Genomic DNA, 17,454 nt, shown 5'->3' on the forward strand with positions numbered 1-17,454 from the left:
GCCTATTGGTTAGGTTAAAATAAATATCTTAACTTGTATTAACTCAATATTTCTAACAAATGGTATTGCTACACAATCAGTTGGAAAGTTATAAAAAAGTTTACTTCATCTTCAAATATAGGTAATATGAATGCACCTTTAAGTAGCTCATGCAAAAGACTTGAATCATTTTGGCTGTGTCAAAACCGTGATGTAGCCTATCATGGGTAAAATGTGATTGACTGACTGATCTAAAAATAATAATGAGTCGTTATTTATGATGCAAGGTGATTTGTAGATCAGTCAGTCGGCAGTTGCTTGCACTGTAGGCTGCAATGTCGAACAAGCCAAAATATTTGTATTGTTGAAATATACTGACGTGGCTAGCTACTTTAAATATGTAGGTCTGACGTAGATCCGCTGTCAACTCAAAACGAGTCAATGACGCGGAGTTGTTATTGTCCACTTTGTAGGGGGGGCAGGAACCCTAACCAGCAGGTAGTTGCGTTGGCGTTCTCGCTCTTTTTGAAACTCTCCCCATTAAAAATACGCTTGAATGTCTCGGTTTTAGGAAGTTTTCTATTTCAAATCGTACATAGCTAGCGTACACACCGTTCCGAAGTAATGGATTCGCGGGTATCAGAGCTTTTTGGGTCAGGTTCCGGGCAGAAGTCTGGTTGCCAAGGAGTTGGATCTAACGTTAGTTCGGGGAATGGCTTCGTAATGGGTTCTAAAAAGTATTCTTTGAAGAATGCCAAAAAAGGAAAGAGTCGGTCATCCCGAAACTCCAAACCAAGCAATAACCCCCCATATCTTCCCCCGGCTAATCTACCCCCAGAGGTAAGCAGATATGCTCCCATTGAAGGTTCCGTAGCCTGCAGTTGTGTGGTAGCTAGCTAACGTTAGCTAGCTGGCTAACGAGAAATGTCTTGCACGTTTATAAGCCGCCAATTTTTTTTTCTAAAAACTCTTAAGTAGTTTGTGCATACCATACTTGTATGCATGCATATTGTCCAAATACATGTTTGTAACCATCTTCTGTTGGAAGTTCTGGTGAACTGACTGCCTTTTTGAAGCAAGTGATTAGCTAGCTTCCTGGCTAGAGGCAGTGACACGTAGCAAGTAGCTAAAGCTAGCTACGTTGGCTAGCTCTACAAAATACATAATGTAGCATCGTTGGTTATTTATTTAACTGAATAGTTGCAGTAAAACTATACACAAGTTAGCCAGATCGTTCCCTTTTAATGTTTAGTTTAGTTTTGTCCAATGGTTTGTTGACCAACGTTACTAGCTAGCTAAGCTAGCGAGCTACAAAAACTGGAACAGCTGTGTTTGTAAATAGCAAGGGGACGGGCTTGACTTGCCTCGCCTGCTGAGTGTAGATGACTGAAGCGAATGCAGACGCCACCGCCAGTTTGACCCTGAAATCCTCTGCAGAGCTGATGAGCTGCTTTCTCCCCCAGAGAGATTGAGAGATTTTGATAGAATAGAGCCTCCTCACAGAATAATTGGCTAGAGTTTATTACTTAGGCTTTTAGCTTTGTTTCCCATTGACTTTAACTTGGGCTGATATATATATATATATATATATATATATATATATATATATATATATATATATATATATATATATATATATATATATATATATATATATATATATATATATATATATATTACATGCATACAATACCAGTCAAAGTTGACACATACTCATTCAAGGGTTTTTCTTTATTTAAACTATTTTCTACATAATAGTGAAGACATCAACACTATGAAATAACACATGGAATCATGTAGTAACCAAAAAAGTGTTAAACAAATCTAAATATATTTTAGGTTCTTCAAAGTAGCCACCCTTTGCCTTGACAGCTTTGCACACTCTTGGCATTTTCTCAACCAGCTTCATGAGGAATGCTTGTTGGCTGCTTTTCCTTCACTCTGCGGTCCAACTCATCCCAAACCATCTCAATTGGGTTGAGGTCGGGGGATTGTGGAGGCCCGGTCATCTGATGCAGCACTCATCACTCTCCTTCTTGGTCAAATAGCCCTTACACAGCCTGGAGGTGTGTTTTGGGTCATTGTCCTGTTGAAAAACAAATGATAGTCCCACTAAACCCAAACCAGATGGGATGGCGTATCGCTGCAGAATGCTGTGGTAGCCATGCTGGGTAAGTGTGCCTTGAATTCTAAATAAATCACTGACCGTGTCACCAGCAAAGCACCCCCACACATCACACCTCCATGCCTCACTGTGGGAACCACACATGCAGAGATCATCCGTTCACCTACTCTGCGTCTCAGAAAGACACGGCGGTTGGAACCAAAAAATCTCAAATTTGAACTCATCAGACCAAAGGACAGATTTCCACCGGTCTAATGTCCATTACTCGTTTCTTGGCCCAAGCAAGTCTCTTCTTCTTATTGGTGTCCTTTTGTAGTGGTTTCTTTGCAGCAATTTGACCATGAAGGCCTGATTCACGCAGTATCCTCTGTTACTTGAACTCTGTGAAGCATTTATTTGGACTGCAATTTCTGAGGCTGGTAATTCTAATTAACTTATCCTCTGCAGAAGAGGTAACTCTGGGTCTTTCTTTCCTGTGGTGGTCCTCATGATTTTGGTTACTACATGATTCCATATGTGTTATTTCATAGTTTTGATGTCTTCACTATTATTCTACAATGTAGAAAATAGTAAAAATAAAGAAAAACCCTTGAATGAGTAGGTAAGTCCAAACTTTTGACTGGTACTGTATATTTCAAAATTTGAGGTAGGCTATATGATCGCACTGGTAATAGAACAGTTGTTGTATTACTTGTGCGGCACAGCTGAGTGAGCATACGTTTTAAAGAATTTGTTTTTATTTCTCAGTGGAGGGAGAGAGTAGCAGACTGAGGGTCCAGCTCCCTTTCCTCTGCTGACACTGACCAAAAAGCGACAGTCTTCCAGCTGATTGTGAAACTTGAGTCGTGCCAATTCATGTTACTCCTATGAACAGAGAAAGTGAAAAATACCCAAACCGCTAATAATAACAACGCAAACCTATCAATACACTTTCCTATTCATTCATTTCAGCTGCAGTGCGTGTTGTAGCACGAGTGGAAGTAGGAAGAACGTGCATTTTATGACTTATAAAAGTGTTGAATATAAAGTGACAGTACTGAGTAAGAACAAACATGAACTCATTCATAAAAATACAGCAGCTCTTTGCTGTATTCGTTGACAGTCTTTCGCTATTCACGGTTATTCATTTATTTTTATCTCACAGTATCAACTTTGCTATATTTTTATTTTACACCTGCTACGTTACTGCCGACACTGTACTCTGAGGCGGCCAGCGGTAGGCCTATAGTGCACTTAATTTGCTCTCCAGGCCCACCGGGAAGGCAGAGTTTGTACCTTCAGACACATGAGATGATTCAAAATGGAACACTTCGCCTACCCGGCCGCAGGGCAGCTGAATCGAGTGCACCTACCGCCAACAGCGCAAGAAGCGCTTTATCGTTGTTGTTTTTTACATAAATATTTGGCGATCGACTAGGAATGCGTGATCGACCAGTTGGTGACCACTGATGTTGGGCCTATTGTTTTTAATTGACTATGCTATTGGCTGCCTGTATGTGGTGTTTAGTTCACAGAATAATCAGGTAATCTCTACTCAAAGAGCAATTTAAGCCGAAGTTGCATCACCTTGCATCTACAGTTCTTTTTGCATATAGACTATTTCATGGCTAGTTGAAACATTGTAGCAGCTTTAAACAGTTCTTCCAACCACCCACTCCATTCATTTACTGTTGGATACTGCTCTTTCAGTCAGATTGGGGTTCTTTGTGCCTTTTTAGAGAACAATAGGCACCATTGTCTCAGTTCTCTTCGGTTCAACATAACAATGCTGTCCTCTCCTCTCTTTCAGGCTGAAGAGGGGAATATAGAGTACAAGGTAAGCTGAAATACATTGTTAAACATGTGTCATGACACACACCTTTGCTCACTCATTACTGGGGAATAGCAGTTGTCAGCTGATGGAAGGCCTGCCAGTTTCCATTAATCTTGCCTCCACCATTGGTTGTCTATATTTCAGCTTTACTTCACAAGTGAAAAGCCTAGCCCTAGTTTATATCACTCCACATCGGAGTGATCTACTCAGGGTAAGGCCAAATGGGAACTTCTCAGAGACCTACAGTAACCAGTTAGTTACTACAGTAACCAGGTTAGTGATGTACAGTTTATTTCACAAGTACCTGGAGGAGCCAGCCAAATAGAAAAAGTGCAGAAAACCGATATTTTGGTGGCCTCTGGTACATTCTAATGCGTTGATTCCATGCGATTTTACTTCCCAGATTGGAACAATCTGTTGTGGTACTGTGTAGAAGGACGACTATATGATCACAACTATTTTCTAAGTAAAATAACATGAAACCTTTTAACATTTAACCTGTCTTACATTTACATCATTTAGCAGACGCTCTTATCCAGAGTGACAAATCTTAATAATAATAATAATAATATGCCATTTAGCAGACGCTTTTATCCAAAGCGACTTACAGTCATGTGTGCATACATTTTTACATATGGGTGGTCCCGGGGATCGAACCCACTACCCTGGCGTTACAAGCGCCATGCTCTACCGATTGAGCTACAGAGGACCACATTTTAGTGGCCTTTTATTGTCCCCAGCAAAAGGTGCACCTGTGTAATGATCATGCTGTTTAATCAGCTTCTTGATATGCCACACCTGTCAGGTGGATGGGGCCCCATGACATGCCATTTTAGGAATTGTAGATTTTCCCTGACTGTTTTTATTTAGGTGATTTGTTAATTCTACATACTTTACACTGAAAACGTTCTACCATCCTGAAAATTATTTAAAATGAATATAGGGGAAACACTGGAAATGACTACAACTTAATGAATAAAAGGTTTTGGGGGTTTTCCATACTCAGTAAAGTACAATGTACCCTCAAATATTTGAGTCACTTGGGTGAGACAAATATTCAGCTGCCACTTTAAGGGGGGGCCTTTACCGTGGTAATGGTGGGATTAATCTGTCTGAGAGATGAGATTCTCCGACATCCCTTTGCTAGTAGCAGTTGAGCAAGCTCAAACTAACATTGAATAACAACCTAGTGTGTGAACAAAATGATGTAAATAGCCAAGAAACACGAGGACAAAGTCACACTTTAGTAGACATTTGGCTAAATTCTACTAACTTCAATGCTGGTGTGCTTCTAAAAAGGAATCTTTCAGCACTTCACTGTGCGCACAATGACACAGGCACTGTTGCTGCACCTGAGGTGGGTTATATGAGACTCTACATAGTTCTTTCCATAGAAATAAGAAATCATTCTTATTTATATGGTTCTTTGTGTGATTAGCTTCCTGCTATGAAACAAAATGGCAGAAATACTTTGAAAATTGCTATGGCAGCAATTCATTTTGGCATAAACAACAACTTGCACGTGCTCATATTTTACTTTTTCAGTTCGCACACATCTGTTTTTAGGTGCATATGCAAGTAAAATGGTCAGACTGTAGAGCCATGAAATTCACTCACAGAGAAGATAAAGAAGCATCATGCTCTCCCCCTCCTCCGTGTAAAGAAATTTGACTGCAACCAACCACAGCGCTGACAAATCACACAGGTATCGGGAGGCGGGACACAGTAGTGTTTCCCTGTCATCGCTCGCTTTCTGACTGACCGGCGCCTGTCCTATCTATAGATTGCTAGAAGATGTATATTGTTTCTTCTAGCGGGAGAGGGATCGGCTTACTTTTCTTTTCTTCTGACTAGCGAATTGAAAAGTAGCTTAGTTAATTTTAAGTGGAAAAAGTAGCCAGTGGCACTAGTGGAAAACAATGGATGTAGCTTTGTTTCACTCTTCTGTTCAGTATGTAAAGGTGTATTATGACCGGAGAGCAGTGAATAGTCTGGCTGCAACCCAAACATGTTCATGACCTACCACAGTGGATTAACACTGCCGTTTTTAGGACCAGGAGCAGCTGCTGCCTCCAAACAAATGTACAAAGACATCCTGCTTACATTATCTGTTATTTTCACCACCTACAAAGTGCAAACTAGACATTAGCCTGAACCGAGGTATTAGCCACACCATTCCTTCAGCTCTTTAGTCTCAGCTTCCTCTCTCCCTCTACAGCTGAAGCTGATCGACCCCACGCAATACCGCTTTGAACACCTGGCCACACAGATGAAATGGCGTCTACAGGAGGGGCGGGGTGAGGCTGTCTATCAGATTGGTGTTGATGACAATGGCATGCTGGTGGGCCTATCAGAGGAAGACCTGAGGTCATCGCTAAAGACCCTAGGCAGGATGGCAGAGAAGTACGACCAACACACCAACTGTTTAGATTGTAAATACACTGGCAGCCTTCTCGTATACTCCTTTTTAAAGATGTGATGAATGTTGTAATTGACTCTCTTCATTTACTTTTGACGTGAAGGGTTGGAGCTGACATCACCATTCTCAGAGAGAGAGAGGTGGACCACGATGCTGACATCCCCCGTAAGATCGCTGAGGTTCTCATAAGGAAGGTGCCAGACGACCAGCAGGTTAGTGACCTCATGAGAAGCTCATAAACCGTTAAGTGTGTTTACCTTGGCTGTAGACAGCGAGAGTCACTACTTGTACTACTACATTTGCTGATAAGTTGGCTATGTGTGACTAGGTCAACATTGATACTATGTTAATACATGTGTTTTTGTATTTAGTTCCTGGACCTGCGGGTGGCTGTGCTGGGTAATGTGGACTCAGGAAAGTCCACCCTGCTAGGCGTGCTGACACAGGGTGAGCTGGATAATGGGCGAGGCCGGGCGAGACTCAACCTCTTCAGACACCTCCATGAGATCCAGACCGGACGCACCTCCAGCATCAGCTTTGAGATTCTCGGCTTCAACAGCAAAGGAGAGGTGAGGGAAAGGACTGGCCATGTCCCAAACTCTCAAATGGCCTTTTCATGGCCACTAATAGATGAAAGGACTGGATAGGTTTGCTTGTGATTTCTAACCTTTGACCTCTTGTGTCACTACTCAGGTGGTGAACTACAGTGAGTCGCGGACGGCAGAGGAGATATGTGAGAGTGCCTCTAAGATGATCACGTTCATTGACTTGGCCGGCCACCACAAGTACCTGAAGACAACCATCTTTGGCCTGACCAGCTACTGCCCAGACTTTGCCATGCTGGTGGTCAGTGCAAACACGGGCATCGGTGAGTCTAACTGCAGCACTTGACCCAGACTCTGTGGTTGTTAGTTAAAATGGCTTTTTGTTGGTTTATATCAGGGGTCGGCAACAGGCTGCCCGCAACACTTGAGCATTGTTGTCTAGACTTGTGGTTTGACAGGTTTTTCCAGATAAGCCAGTCAGTGGAGCACTCCCTGATGAAGCAGGAGTAGGGCTGACCCCAATTAGTCGATTGTTAGGCTGTTGGTTGCCCGAGATTGTTTTAGTTGAGCAGTTTTTATTTATTTTTACTATTTTCTACGTTGTAGAATAATAGTGAGGACATCAAAACTATGAAATAACACATATGGAATCCTGTAGTAACCAAAAAAGTGTTAACAAATCTAAATATATTTTCTATTTGAGATTCTTCAAATACCCACCCTTTGCCTTGACGACAGCTTTGCACACTCTTGGCATTCTCTCAACCAGCTTCATGAGGTAGTCACCTGGAATGCATTTCAATTAACAGGTGTGCCTTGTTAACTTAATTTGTGGAATTTCTTTCCTTCTTAATGCGTTTGAGCCGATCAGTTGTGTTGTGACAAGGTGGGGGGGGGGGGGGTATACAGAAGATAGCCCTATTTGGTAAAAGACCAAGTCCATATTATGGCAAGAACAGCTCAAATAAGCAAAGAGAAACGACAGTCCATCATTACTTTAAGACATGAAGGTCAGTCAATCAGGAACATTTCAAGCACTGTAAAAAATGTATTCAAGTGCAGTCGCAAAAACCATCAAGCGCTATGATGAAACTGGCACTTTATCACAGGAAAGGAAGACCCATAGTTACCTCTGCTGCAGAGGATAAGTTCATTAGAGTTACCAGCCTCAGAAATTGCAGCCCAAATACATGCTTCACAGACTTCAAGTAACAGACAAATCTCAACATCAACTGTTCAGAGGGGACTGTGTGAATCAGGCCTTCATGGTCGAATTGCTGCAGGATCTCAGCGATCACTACCTTATTGCCTGCGTCCGTAACGGGTCCGCGGTCAAACGACCACCCCTCATCATTGTCAAACGCTCCCTAATACACTTTAGCGAGCAGGCCTTCCTAATTGACCTGGCCCAGGTATCCTGGATGGATATACAGTGGGGAAAAAAAGTATTTAGTCAGCCACCAATTGTGCAAGTTCTCCCACTTAAAAAGATGAGAGAGGCCTGTAATTTTCATCATAGGTACACGTCAACTATGAGACATTGAGAAGAAAGAAATCCAGAAAATCACATTGTAGGATTTTTTATGAATTTATTTGCAAATTATGGTGGAAAATAAGTATTTAGTCACCTACAAACAAGCAAGATTTCTGGCTCTCACAGACCTGTAACTTCTTCTTTAAGAGGCTCCTCTGTCCTCCACTCGTTACCTGTATTAATGGCACCTGTTTGAATTTGTTATCAGTATAAAAGACACCTGTCCACAACCTCAAACAGTCACACTCCAAACTCCACTATGGCCAAGACCAAAGAGCTGTCAAAGGACACCAGAAACAAAATTGTAGACCTGCACCAGGCTGGGAAGACTGAATCTGCAATAGGTAAGCAGCTTGGTTTGAAGAAATCAACTGTGGGAGCAATTATTAGGAAATGGAAGACATACAAGACCACTGATAATCTCCCTCGATCTGGGGCTCCACGCAAGATCTCACCCCGTGGGGTCAAAATGATCACAAGAACGGTGAGCAAAAATCTCAGAACCACACGGGGGACCTAGTGAATGACCTGCAGAGAGCTGGGACCAAAGTAACAAAGCCTACCATCAGTAACACACTACGCCGCCAGGGACTCAAATCCTGCAGTGCCAGACGTGTCCCCCTGCTTAACCCAGTACATGTCCAGGCCCGTCTGAAGTTTGCTAGAGTGCATTTGGATGATCCAGAAGAGGATTGGGAGAATGTCATATGGTCAGATGAAACCAAAATAAAACTTTTTGGTAAAAACTCAACTTGTCGTGTTTGGAGGACAAAGAATGCTGAGTTGCATCCAAAGAACACCATACCTACTGTGAAGCATGGGGGTGTAAACATCATGCTTTGGGGCTGTTTTTCTGCAAAGGGACCAGGACGACTGATCCGTGTAAAGGAAAGAATGAATGGGGCCATGTATCGTGAGATTTTGAGTGAAAACCTCCTTCCATCAGCAAGGGCATTGAAGATGAAACGTGGCTGGGTCTTTCAGCATGACAATGATCCCAAACACACCGCCCGGGCAACGAAGGAGTGGCTTCGTAAGAAGCATTTCAAGGTCCTGGAGTGGCCTAGCCAGTCTCCAGATCTCAACCCCATAGAAAATCTTTGGAGGGAGTTGAAAGTCTGTGTTGCCCAGCGACAGCCCCAAAACATCACTGCTCTAGAGGAGATCTGCATGGAGGAATGGGCCAAAATACCAGCAACAGTGTGTGAAAACCTTGTGAAGACTTACAGAAAACGTTTGACCTGTGTCATTGCCAACAAAGGGTATATAACAAAGTATTGAGAAACTTTTGTTATTGACCAAATACTTATTTTCCACCATAATTTGCAAATAAATTCATTAAAAATCCTACAATGTGATTTTCTGGATTTTCTTTTCTCATTTTGTCTGTCATAGTTGACGTGTACATATGCTGAAAATTACAGGCCTCTCTCATCTTTTTAAGTGGGAGAACTTGCACAATTGGTGGCTGACTAAATACTTTTTTTCCCCACTGTAGATCTCATTCCGTCAGTAGAGGATGCCTGGTTGTTCTTTAAAAGTAATTTCCTCTCAATCTTAAATAAACATGCCCCATTCAAAAAATACAGAACTAAGAACAGATATAGCCCCTGGTTCTCCTCAGACTTGACTGCCCTTGACCAGCACAAAAACATCCTGTGGCATACTGCATTAGCATCAAATAGCCCCCTCGATATGCAACTTTTCAGGGAAGTTAGGAACCAATATACACAAGCAGTCAGGAAAGCAAAGGCTAACTTTTTCAAACAGAAATTTGCATCCTGTAGCACTAACTCCAAAAAGTTTTGGGACACTGTAAAGTCCATGGAGAATAAGAGCACTTCCTCCCAGCTGGCCACTGCACTGAGGCTAGGAAACACTATCACCACCGATAAATCTACAATAATCGAGAATTTCAACAAGCATTTTGCTACGGCTGGCCATGCTTTCCACCTGGCTACCACTACCCCGGCCACCAACTCTGCACCCTCCGCTGCAACTTGCCCATGCCCCCCCCGCTTCTCCTTCACACAAATTCAGACAGCTGATGTTCTGAAAGAGCTGCAAAATCTGGACCCCTACAAATCAGCTGGGCTAGACAATCTGGACCCTTTCTTTCTAAAACTAGCCGCAGAAATTGTCGCAACCCCTATTACTAGCCTGTTCAACCTCTCTTTCGTAACGTCTGAGATCCCCAGAGATTGGAAAGCTGCCGCGGTCATCCCCCTCTTCAAAGGGGGTGACACTCTAGATCCAAACTGTTACAGACCTATATCCATCCTGCCCTGCCTTTCGAAAGTATTTGAAAGCCAAGTTAACAAACAGATCACCAACCATTTCGAATCCCACCGTACCTTCTCCGCTATGCAATCCGGTTTCCGAGCTGGTCATGGGTGCACTTCAGCCACGCTCAAGGACCTAAACGATATTATAACCGCGATCGATAATAGACAGTACTGTGCAGCCGTCTTCATCGACCTGGCCAAGGCTTTCGACTCTGTCAACCACCGCATTCTTATTGGCAGACTAAATAGCCTTGGTTTCTCAAATGACTGCCTCTCCTGGTTCACCAACTACTTCTCAGATAGAGTTCAATGTGTGAAATCGGAGGGCCTGTTGTCTGGACCTATGGCAGTCTCTATGGGTTGCCACAGGGTTCAATTCTTGGGCCGACTCTTTTCTCCGTGTATATCAATGATGTCGCTCTTGCTGCTGGTGACTCTCAGATCCACCTCTACGCAGACGACACCATTTTGTATACATCTGGCCCTTCATTGGACACTGTTAACAAACCTCCAAACGAGCTTCAATGCCATACAATACTCCTTCAGTAGCCTCCAACTGCTCTTAAACACTAGTAAAACTAAATGCATGCTCTTCAATCGAACGCTGCTGGCACCCGCCCACCCGACTAGAATCACCACTCTCGACGGGTCTGACCTAGAGTATGTGGACAACTACAAATACCTAGGTGTCTGGTTAGACTGTAAACTCTCCTTCCAGACTCACATTAAGAATCTCCAATCCAAAGTTAAATCTAGAATCGGCTTCCTATTTCGCAACAAAGCCTCCTTCACTCATGCTGCCAAACATGCCCTCGTAAAACTGACTATCCTACCGATCCTTGACTTCGGCGATGTCATTTACAAAATAGCCTCCAACACTCTACTCAGCAAATTGGATGTAGTCTATCACAGTGCCATCTGTTTTGTCTCCAAAGCCCCATACACTACCCACCACTGTGACCTGTACGCTCTTGTTGGCTGGTCCTCACTACATGTTCGTCGTCAAACCCACTGGCTCCAGGCCATCTATAAATCACTGCTAGGCAAATCCCCGCCTTATCTTAACTCATTGGTCACCATAGCAGCACCCACCCGTAGTCTGCGCTCCAGCAGGTATATCTCACTGTTCATTCCCAAAGCCAACACCTCCTTTGGCCGCCATTCCTTCCAGTTCTCTGCTGCCAATGACTGGAACGAATTGCAAAAATCTCTGAAGCTGGAGACACTTATCTCCCTCACTAACTTTAAGCATCAGTTGTCAGAGCACCTTACCGATCACTGCACCTGTACACAGCCCATCTGAAATTAGCCCACCCAACTACCTCATCCCTATATTGTTATTTATTTTGCTCTTTTGCACCCCAGTATCTCTATTTGCACATAATCTCTTGCACATCTAGCATTCCAGTGTTAATACTAATTGTAATTATTTTGCACTATAGCCTATTTATTGCCTTACCTCCATAACTTGCTACATTTGCACACACTGTATATATATTTTCTGTTGTATTTTATGACCTTATGTTTTTTTTACCCCATATGTAACTCTGTGTTGTTGTTTTTATCGCACTGCTTTGCTTTATCTTGGCCAGGTCGCAGTTGTAAATGAGAACTTGTTCTCAACTTTCTTACCTGGTTAAATAAAGGTGAAATAAAAAAAATAAAAAAATAAAAAGAAGAAACCACTACTAAAGGACACCAATAAGAAGAAGAAACCTGCTTGGGCCAAGAAACACGAGCAATCAGCATTAGACCGGTGGAAATGTGTCCAACATGACATAATACAGAACATTTAATAGACAAGAACTCTGGGACAGAACTACATACTTTTTTAAAGGCACACGTAGCCTACATATCAATACATACACACAAACTATCTAGGTCAAATAGGGGAGAGTCGTTGTGCTGTGAGGTGTTCCTTTTATCTGTTTTTTGAAACCAGGTTTGCTGTTTATTTGAGCAATATGAGATGGAACGGAGTTCCATGCAATAATGGCTCTATATAATACTGTATGCTTTCTTGAATTTGTTCTGGATTTGAGGACTGTGAAAAGACCCCTGGTGGCATGTCTCAAATCAAATCAAGTTTTATTTGCCACATGCACCGAATACAACAGTTGTAGACATTACCGTGAAATGCTTACTTACAGCCCTTAACCAACAATGCATTTTTTTCTTAATACAATTTTTAATTAAAACAACAACAACAAAAAAGTGTTGAGGAAAAAAAGAGCAGAAGTAAAATAAAATAACAGTAGGGCGGCTATATACAGGGGGGTACCGGTGCAGAGTCAATGTGCGGGGGCACCAGCTAGTTGAGGTAGTTGAGGTAATATGTACATGTGGGTAGAGTTAAAGTGACTATGCATAAATAATTAACAGAGTAGCAGCAGCGTAAAAAGATGGGGTGGGGGTGCAAATAGTCTGGGTAGCCATGATTAGCTGTTCAGGAGTTATGGCTTGGGGATAGAAGCTGTTGAGAAGCCTTTTGGACCTAGACTTGGCGCTCCGGTACCGCTTGCTGTGCGGTTGCAGAGAGAACAGTCTATGACTAGGGTGGGTGGAGTCTTTGACAGTTTTGAGGGCCTTCCTCTGACACCACCTGGTATAGAGGTCCTGGATGGCAGGAAGCTTGGCCCTAGTGATGTACTGGGCCGTACGCACTAACCCCTGTAGTGCCTTGCGGTCGGAGGCCGAGCAGTGCCCTCTTCACGACTGCCCTCTTCACGACTGTCTTGGTGTGTTTGGACCATGATAGTTCGTTGGTGATGTGGACACCATGGAACTTGAAGCTCTCAACCTGTTCCACTACTGCCCCGTCGATGAGAATGGGGGCGTGCTCAGTCCTCTTTTTTTTCCTGTAGTCCACATTCATCTCCTTTGTATTGGTCATGTTGAGGGAGAGGTTGTTATCCTGGCACCACACGGCCAGGTCTCATCGTTGTCCTGGCACCACATAGGCTGTCTCATCGTTGTCGGTGATCAGGCCTACCACTGTTGTGTCGTCGGCAAACTTAATGATGGTGTTGGAGTCGTGCCTGGCCATGCAGTCATGGGTGAACAGGGAGTACAGGAGGGGACTGAGCACGCACCCCTGAGGGGCCCCCGTGTTGAGGATCAACGTGGCAGATGTGTTGTTACCTACCCTTACCACCTGGGGGCGGCCCGTCAGGAAGTCCAGGATCCAGTTGCAGAGGGAGGTGTTTAGTCCCAGGATCCTTAGCTTAGTGATGAGCTTTTGAGGGCACTATGGTGTTATAATAATATAATATGCCATTTAGCAGACGCTTTTATCCAAAGCGACTTACAGTCATGCGTGCATACATTTTTGTGTATGGGTGGTCCCGTCTGGCCCTGCTGCCTTGTGTATTTCCTGTTTAGTTATGGCCTTATACAGCTCATTGAGTGCAATCTTAATGCCAGCATTGGTTTGTGATGGTAAATAGACAGCTATGAAAACTCTCTTGGTAAATAGTGTGGTCTACAGCTTATCATAAGGTACTCTACCTTAGGCGAGCAAAACCTTGAGACTTCCTTAGTATTTGATTTTGTGCACCAGTTGTTGTTTACAAATATACACACCACCACCCCTTGTCTTACCGGAGTCAGCCGTTCTTTCCTGCCGATGTAGCGTATAGCCCGCTAGCTGTATGTTGTCCATGTCGTCGTTCAGCCACGACTAAGATATTACAGTTTTTAATGTCCCGTTGGTAGGATAAGCGTAATCGTAGGTCATCTAATTTATTTTCCAATGATTGAAGATTGGTTAATAGGATTGATGGAAGAGGCAGTTTACTCGCTTTACTTATCTCTTTCTCCTGCGAATGACGGGGATTTGAGCCTTGTCGGGTGTCTGTAGGATATCCTTCTCGGCTGCCTCGTTGAAGAAAAAATACTTGTCCAATACAAGGTGAGTAATCGCTGTCCTGATATCCAGAAGCTCTTTTTGGTTATAAGAGACGATGGCAGAAACATTATGTACAGAATAAATTACAAATAACGTGAAAAAACACACATAATATTACAATTGCTTAGAGAGCTGTAAAACGGCAGCCATCTTCTCCGGCGCCATCATCTGCACACTGGTGGGGTAAGTGTGTGTGTCAGAGCTGTGTGTAAGCTGACTATGCAAACCATTTGGGATTTTCAACACATTTAATGTTTCTTATAAAAAGAAGTGATGCAGTCAGTCTCTCCTCAACTCTTAGCCAAGAGAGACTGGCATGCATAGTATTTATATCAGCCCTCTGACCCTCTGATTATAATGAAGAGCAAGACGTGCCACTCTGTTTTTGGCCAGCTGCAGCTTAACTAGGTATTTCCTTGCAGCACTGGACCACACGACTGGACAATAATCAAGATTAGACAACTAGAGCCTGCAGAACTTGCTTTTTGGAGTGTGGTGTCAAAAAAGCAGAGCATCTCTTTATTACGGACAGATCTCTCCCCATCTTTACAACCATTGAATCTATGTTTTGACCATGGCATGGTAGTTTACAATCTAAGGTAACACCAAGTAATTTAGTCTCCTCAACTTGTTCAACAGCCACACCATTCATTACCAGATTCAGCTGAGGTCTAGAACTTAGGGAATGATTTGTACCAAATACAATGCTCTTAGTTCTAGAGATGTTCAGGACCAGTTTATTAGTGGCCACCCATTCCAAAACAGACTGCAACTCTTTGTTAAGGGTTTCAGTGACTTCATTAGCTGTGGTTGCTGATGCGTATATGGTTGAATCATCAGCATACATGGACACACATGCTTTGTTTAATGCCATTGGCAGGTCATTGGTGTAAAGAGTAGTGGGCCTAGAGAGCTGCCCTGTGGTACACCACACTTTACATGTTTGCCATTAGAGAAGTTTCCATTAAAGAACTCTGAGTTCTATTAGATAGATAGTTGAAAAGCCATAACACATGTTTTTTCAACAACAGGTTATGGTCAATAATATCAAAGGCTGCACTGAAATCTAACAGTACAGCTCCCAGAATCTTCTTATTATCAATTTCTTTCAACCAATCATCAGTCATGTGTGTCAGTGCAGTACATGTTGAGTGCCCTTCCCTGTAAGTATGTTGAAAGCCTGTTTTTAATTTAAATACCATTGTATTTGGTCAAACACAATTTTTTTCCAACAGCAAGCTTATAGGTCTACTGTTAGATCCAGTAAAGGCCACTTTACCATTCTTGGGTAGCGGAATTACTTTGGCTTCCCTCCAGGCCTGAGGACAAATACTTTCCTCTAGGCTCAGATTAAAGATATAACGGATAGGAGTGACTATAGTGTCAGCTACCATCCTCAGTAGCTTTCCATCTAAGTTGTCAATGCCAGGAGGTTTGTCGTTATTGATCGATAACAATTTTTCTACCTCTCTCACACTAACTTTACAAAATTCAAACTTGCAATGCTTTTCTTTCATTATTTGTTTTTTTATGCATGAATATGATGGCTCACTGTTCACTGTTGGCATTTCCTGCCTAAGTTTGCCCACTTTGCCAATGAAGTAATCATTAAAATAATTGGCAACATCAAATGGTTTTGTGATGAATAAGCCGTCTGATTCAATGAAAGATGGAGTTGAATTTGTCTTTCATTTAAAGTACTACAAAGTTTTTTTTCCCATCATTCTTTATCATTGATCTTGGCTTCATTAATACAGTTTCTTCTTCTTTTTGTTGAGTTTAGTCACATTTCTCAATTTGCAGTAAGTCAACCAGTCATATGTGCAGCCAGACTTATTAGCCACTCCTTTTGCCCCATCTCTTTCAACCATACAGTTTTTCAATTCCTCATCAATCCATGGAGCCTTAACAGTTCTAACAGTCAGTTTCCTAACAGGTGCATGTTTATCAATAATCGGAAGAAGCAATTTCATAAATTCATCAAGTGCAGCATCTGGATGCTCCTTATTAATCACATCAGACCAACAAATACTTTTTTTTACATCATCCACATATGAGTCACAGCTAAATCTTTTGTATGATCTCTTATACACTATTTTAGGCCCAGCTGTTGGAACTTTGGCTTTCCTGTATATAGACCCAGAGTGAACGGATTATCTCCGCTTGTGTATTTCCAACCATACAGCATGGAGGAGGAGGTCTTATGGTGTGGGGGTGCTATGCTGGTGACACTGTCTCTGATTTATTTAGAATTCAAGGCACACTTAACCAGCATGGCTACCACAGCATTCTGCAGCGATACGCCATCCCACCTGGTTTGGGCTTAGTGGGACTATCATTTGTTTTTCAACAGGACAATGACCCAACACACCTCCAGGCTGTGTAAGGGCTATTCTACCAAGAAGGAGAGTGATGGAGTGCTGCATTAGATTACCTGGCCTCCACAATCCCCCGACCTCAACCCAATTGAGATGGTTTGGGATGAGTCGGACCGCAGAGTGAAGGAAAAGCAGCCAACAAGTGCTCAGCATATGTGGGAACTTCTTCAAGACTGTTGGAAAAGCATTCCAGGTGAAGCTGGTTGAGAGAATGCCAAGTGTGCAAAGCTGTCATCAAGGCTAAGGGTGGCTATTTGAAGAATCTCAAATAGAAAATATATACAGTGAGCACCATAATTCATTTGACCATGACCATTTTTTTGTTATTTTTGTTCTGTACTCTAGCACTTTGAGTTTGAAAGGATACAATGAGGGTGAAGTGCAGACTGTCATCTTTAATTTGAGGGTATTTTCATACATATCGGATGAACCGTTTAGAAATTATAGAAGCTTTTGTACATGGTTCCCC

General features: G+C 42.6%; 1 protein-coding gene across 1 annotated transcript in view; it reads left to right on the top strand.

Annotated features, from left to right (window-relative positions):
- Positions 1-427: 427 nt before the first annotated feature.
- Positions 428-17,454, top strand: part of gtpbp2a (GTP binding protein 2a) — a 32,364-nt gene continuing 15,337 nt past the window's right edge. Inside the window, exons 1-6 of the mRNA XM_084153382.1 lie at positions 428-819; positions 3,894-3,920; positions 6,136-6,320; positions 6,440-6,548; positions 6,708-6,905; positions 7,030-7,204. Of these exons, the coding sequence (XP_084009508.1) occupies positions 604-819; positions 3,894-3,920; positions 6,136-6,320; positions 6,440-6,548; positions 6,708-6,905; positions 7,030-7,204 (910 nt within the window). The 5' untranslated portion in view covers positions 428-603. The remainder of the gene's footprint in view (positions 820-3,893; positions 3,921-6,135; positions 6,321-6,439; positions 6,549-6,707; positions 6,906-7,029; positions 7,205-17,454) is intronic.

This window comes from Coregonus lavaretus (genome assembly GCF_964263955.1).
Source record: "Coregonus lavaretus genome assembly, chromosome: 36".
Lineage (NCBI taxonomy): Eukaryota > Metazoa > Chordata > Actinopteri > Salmoniformes > Salmonidae > Coregonus > Coregonus lavaretus.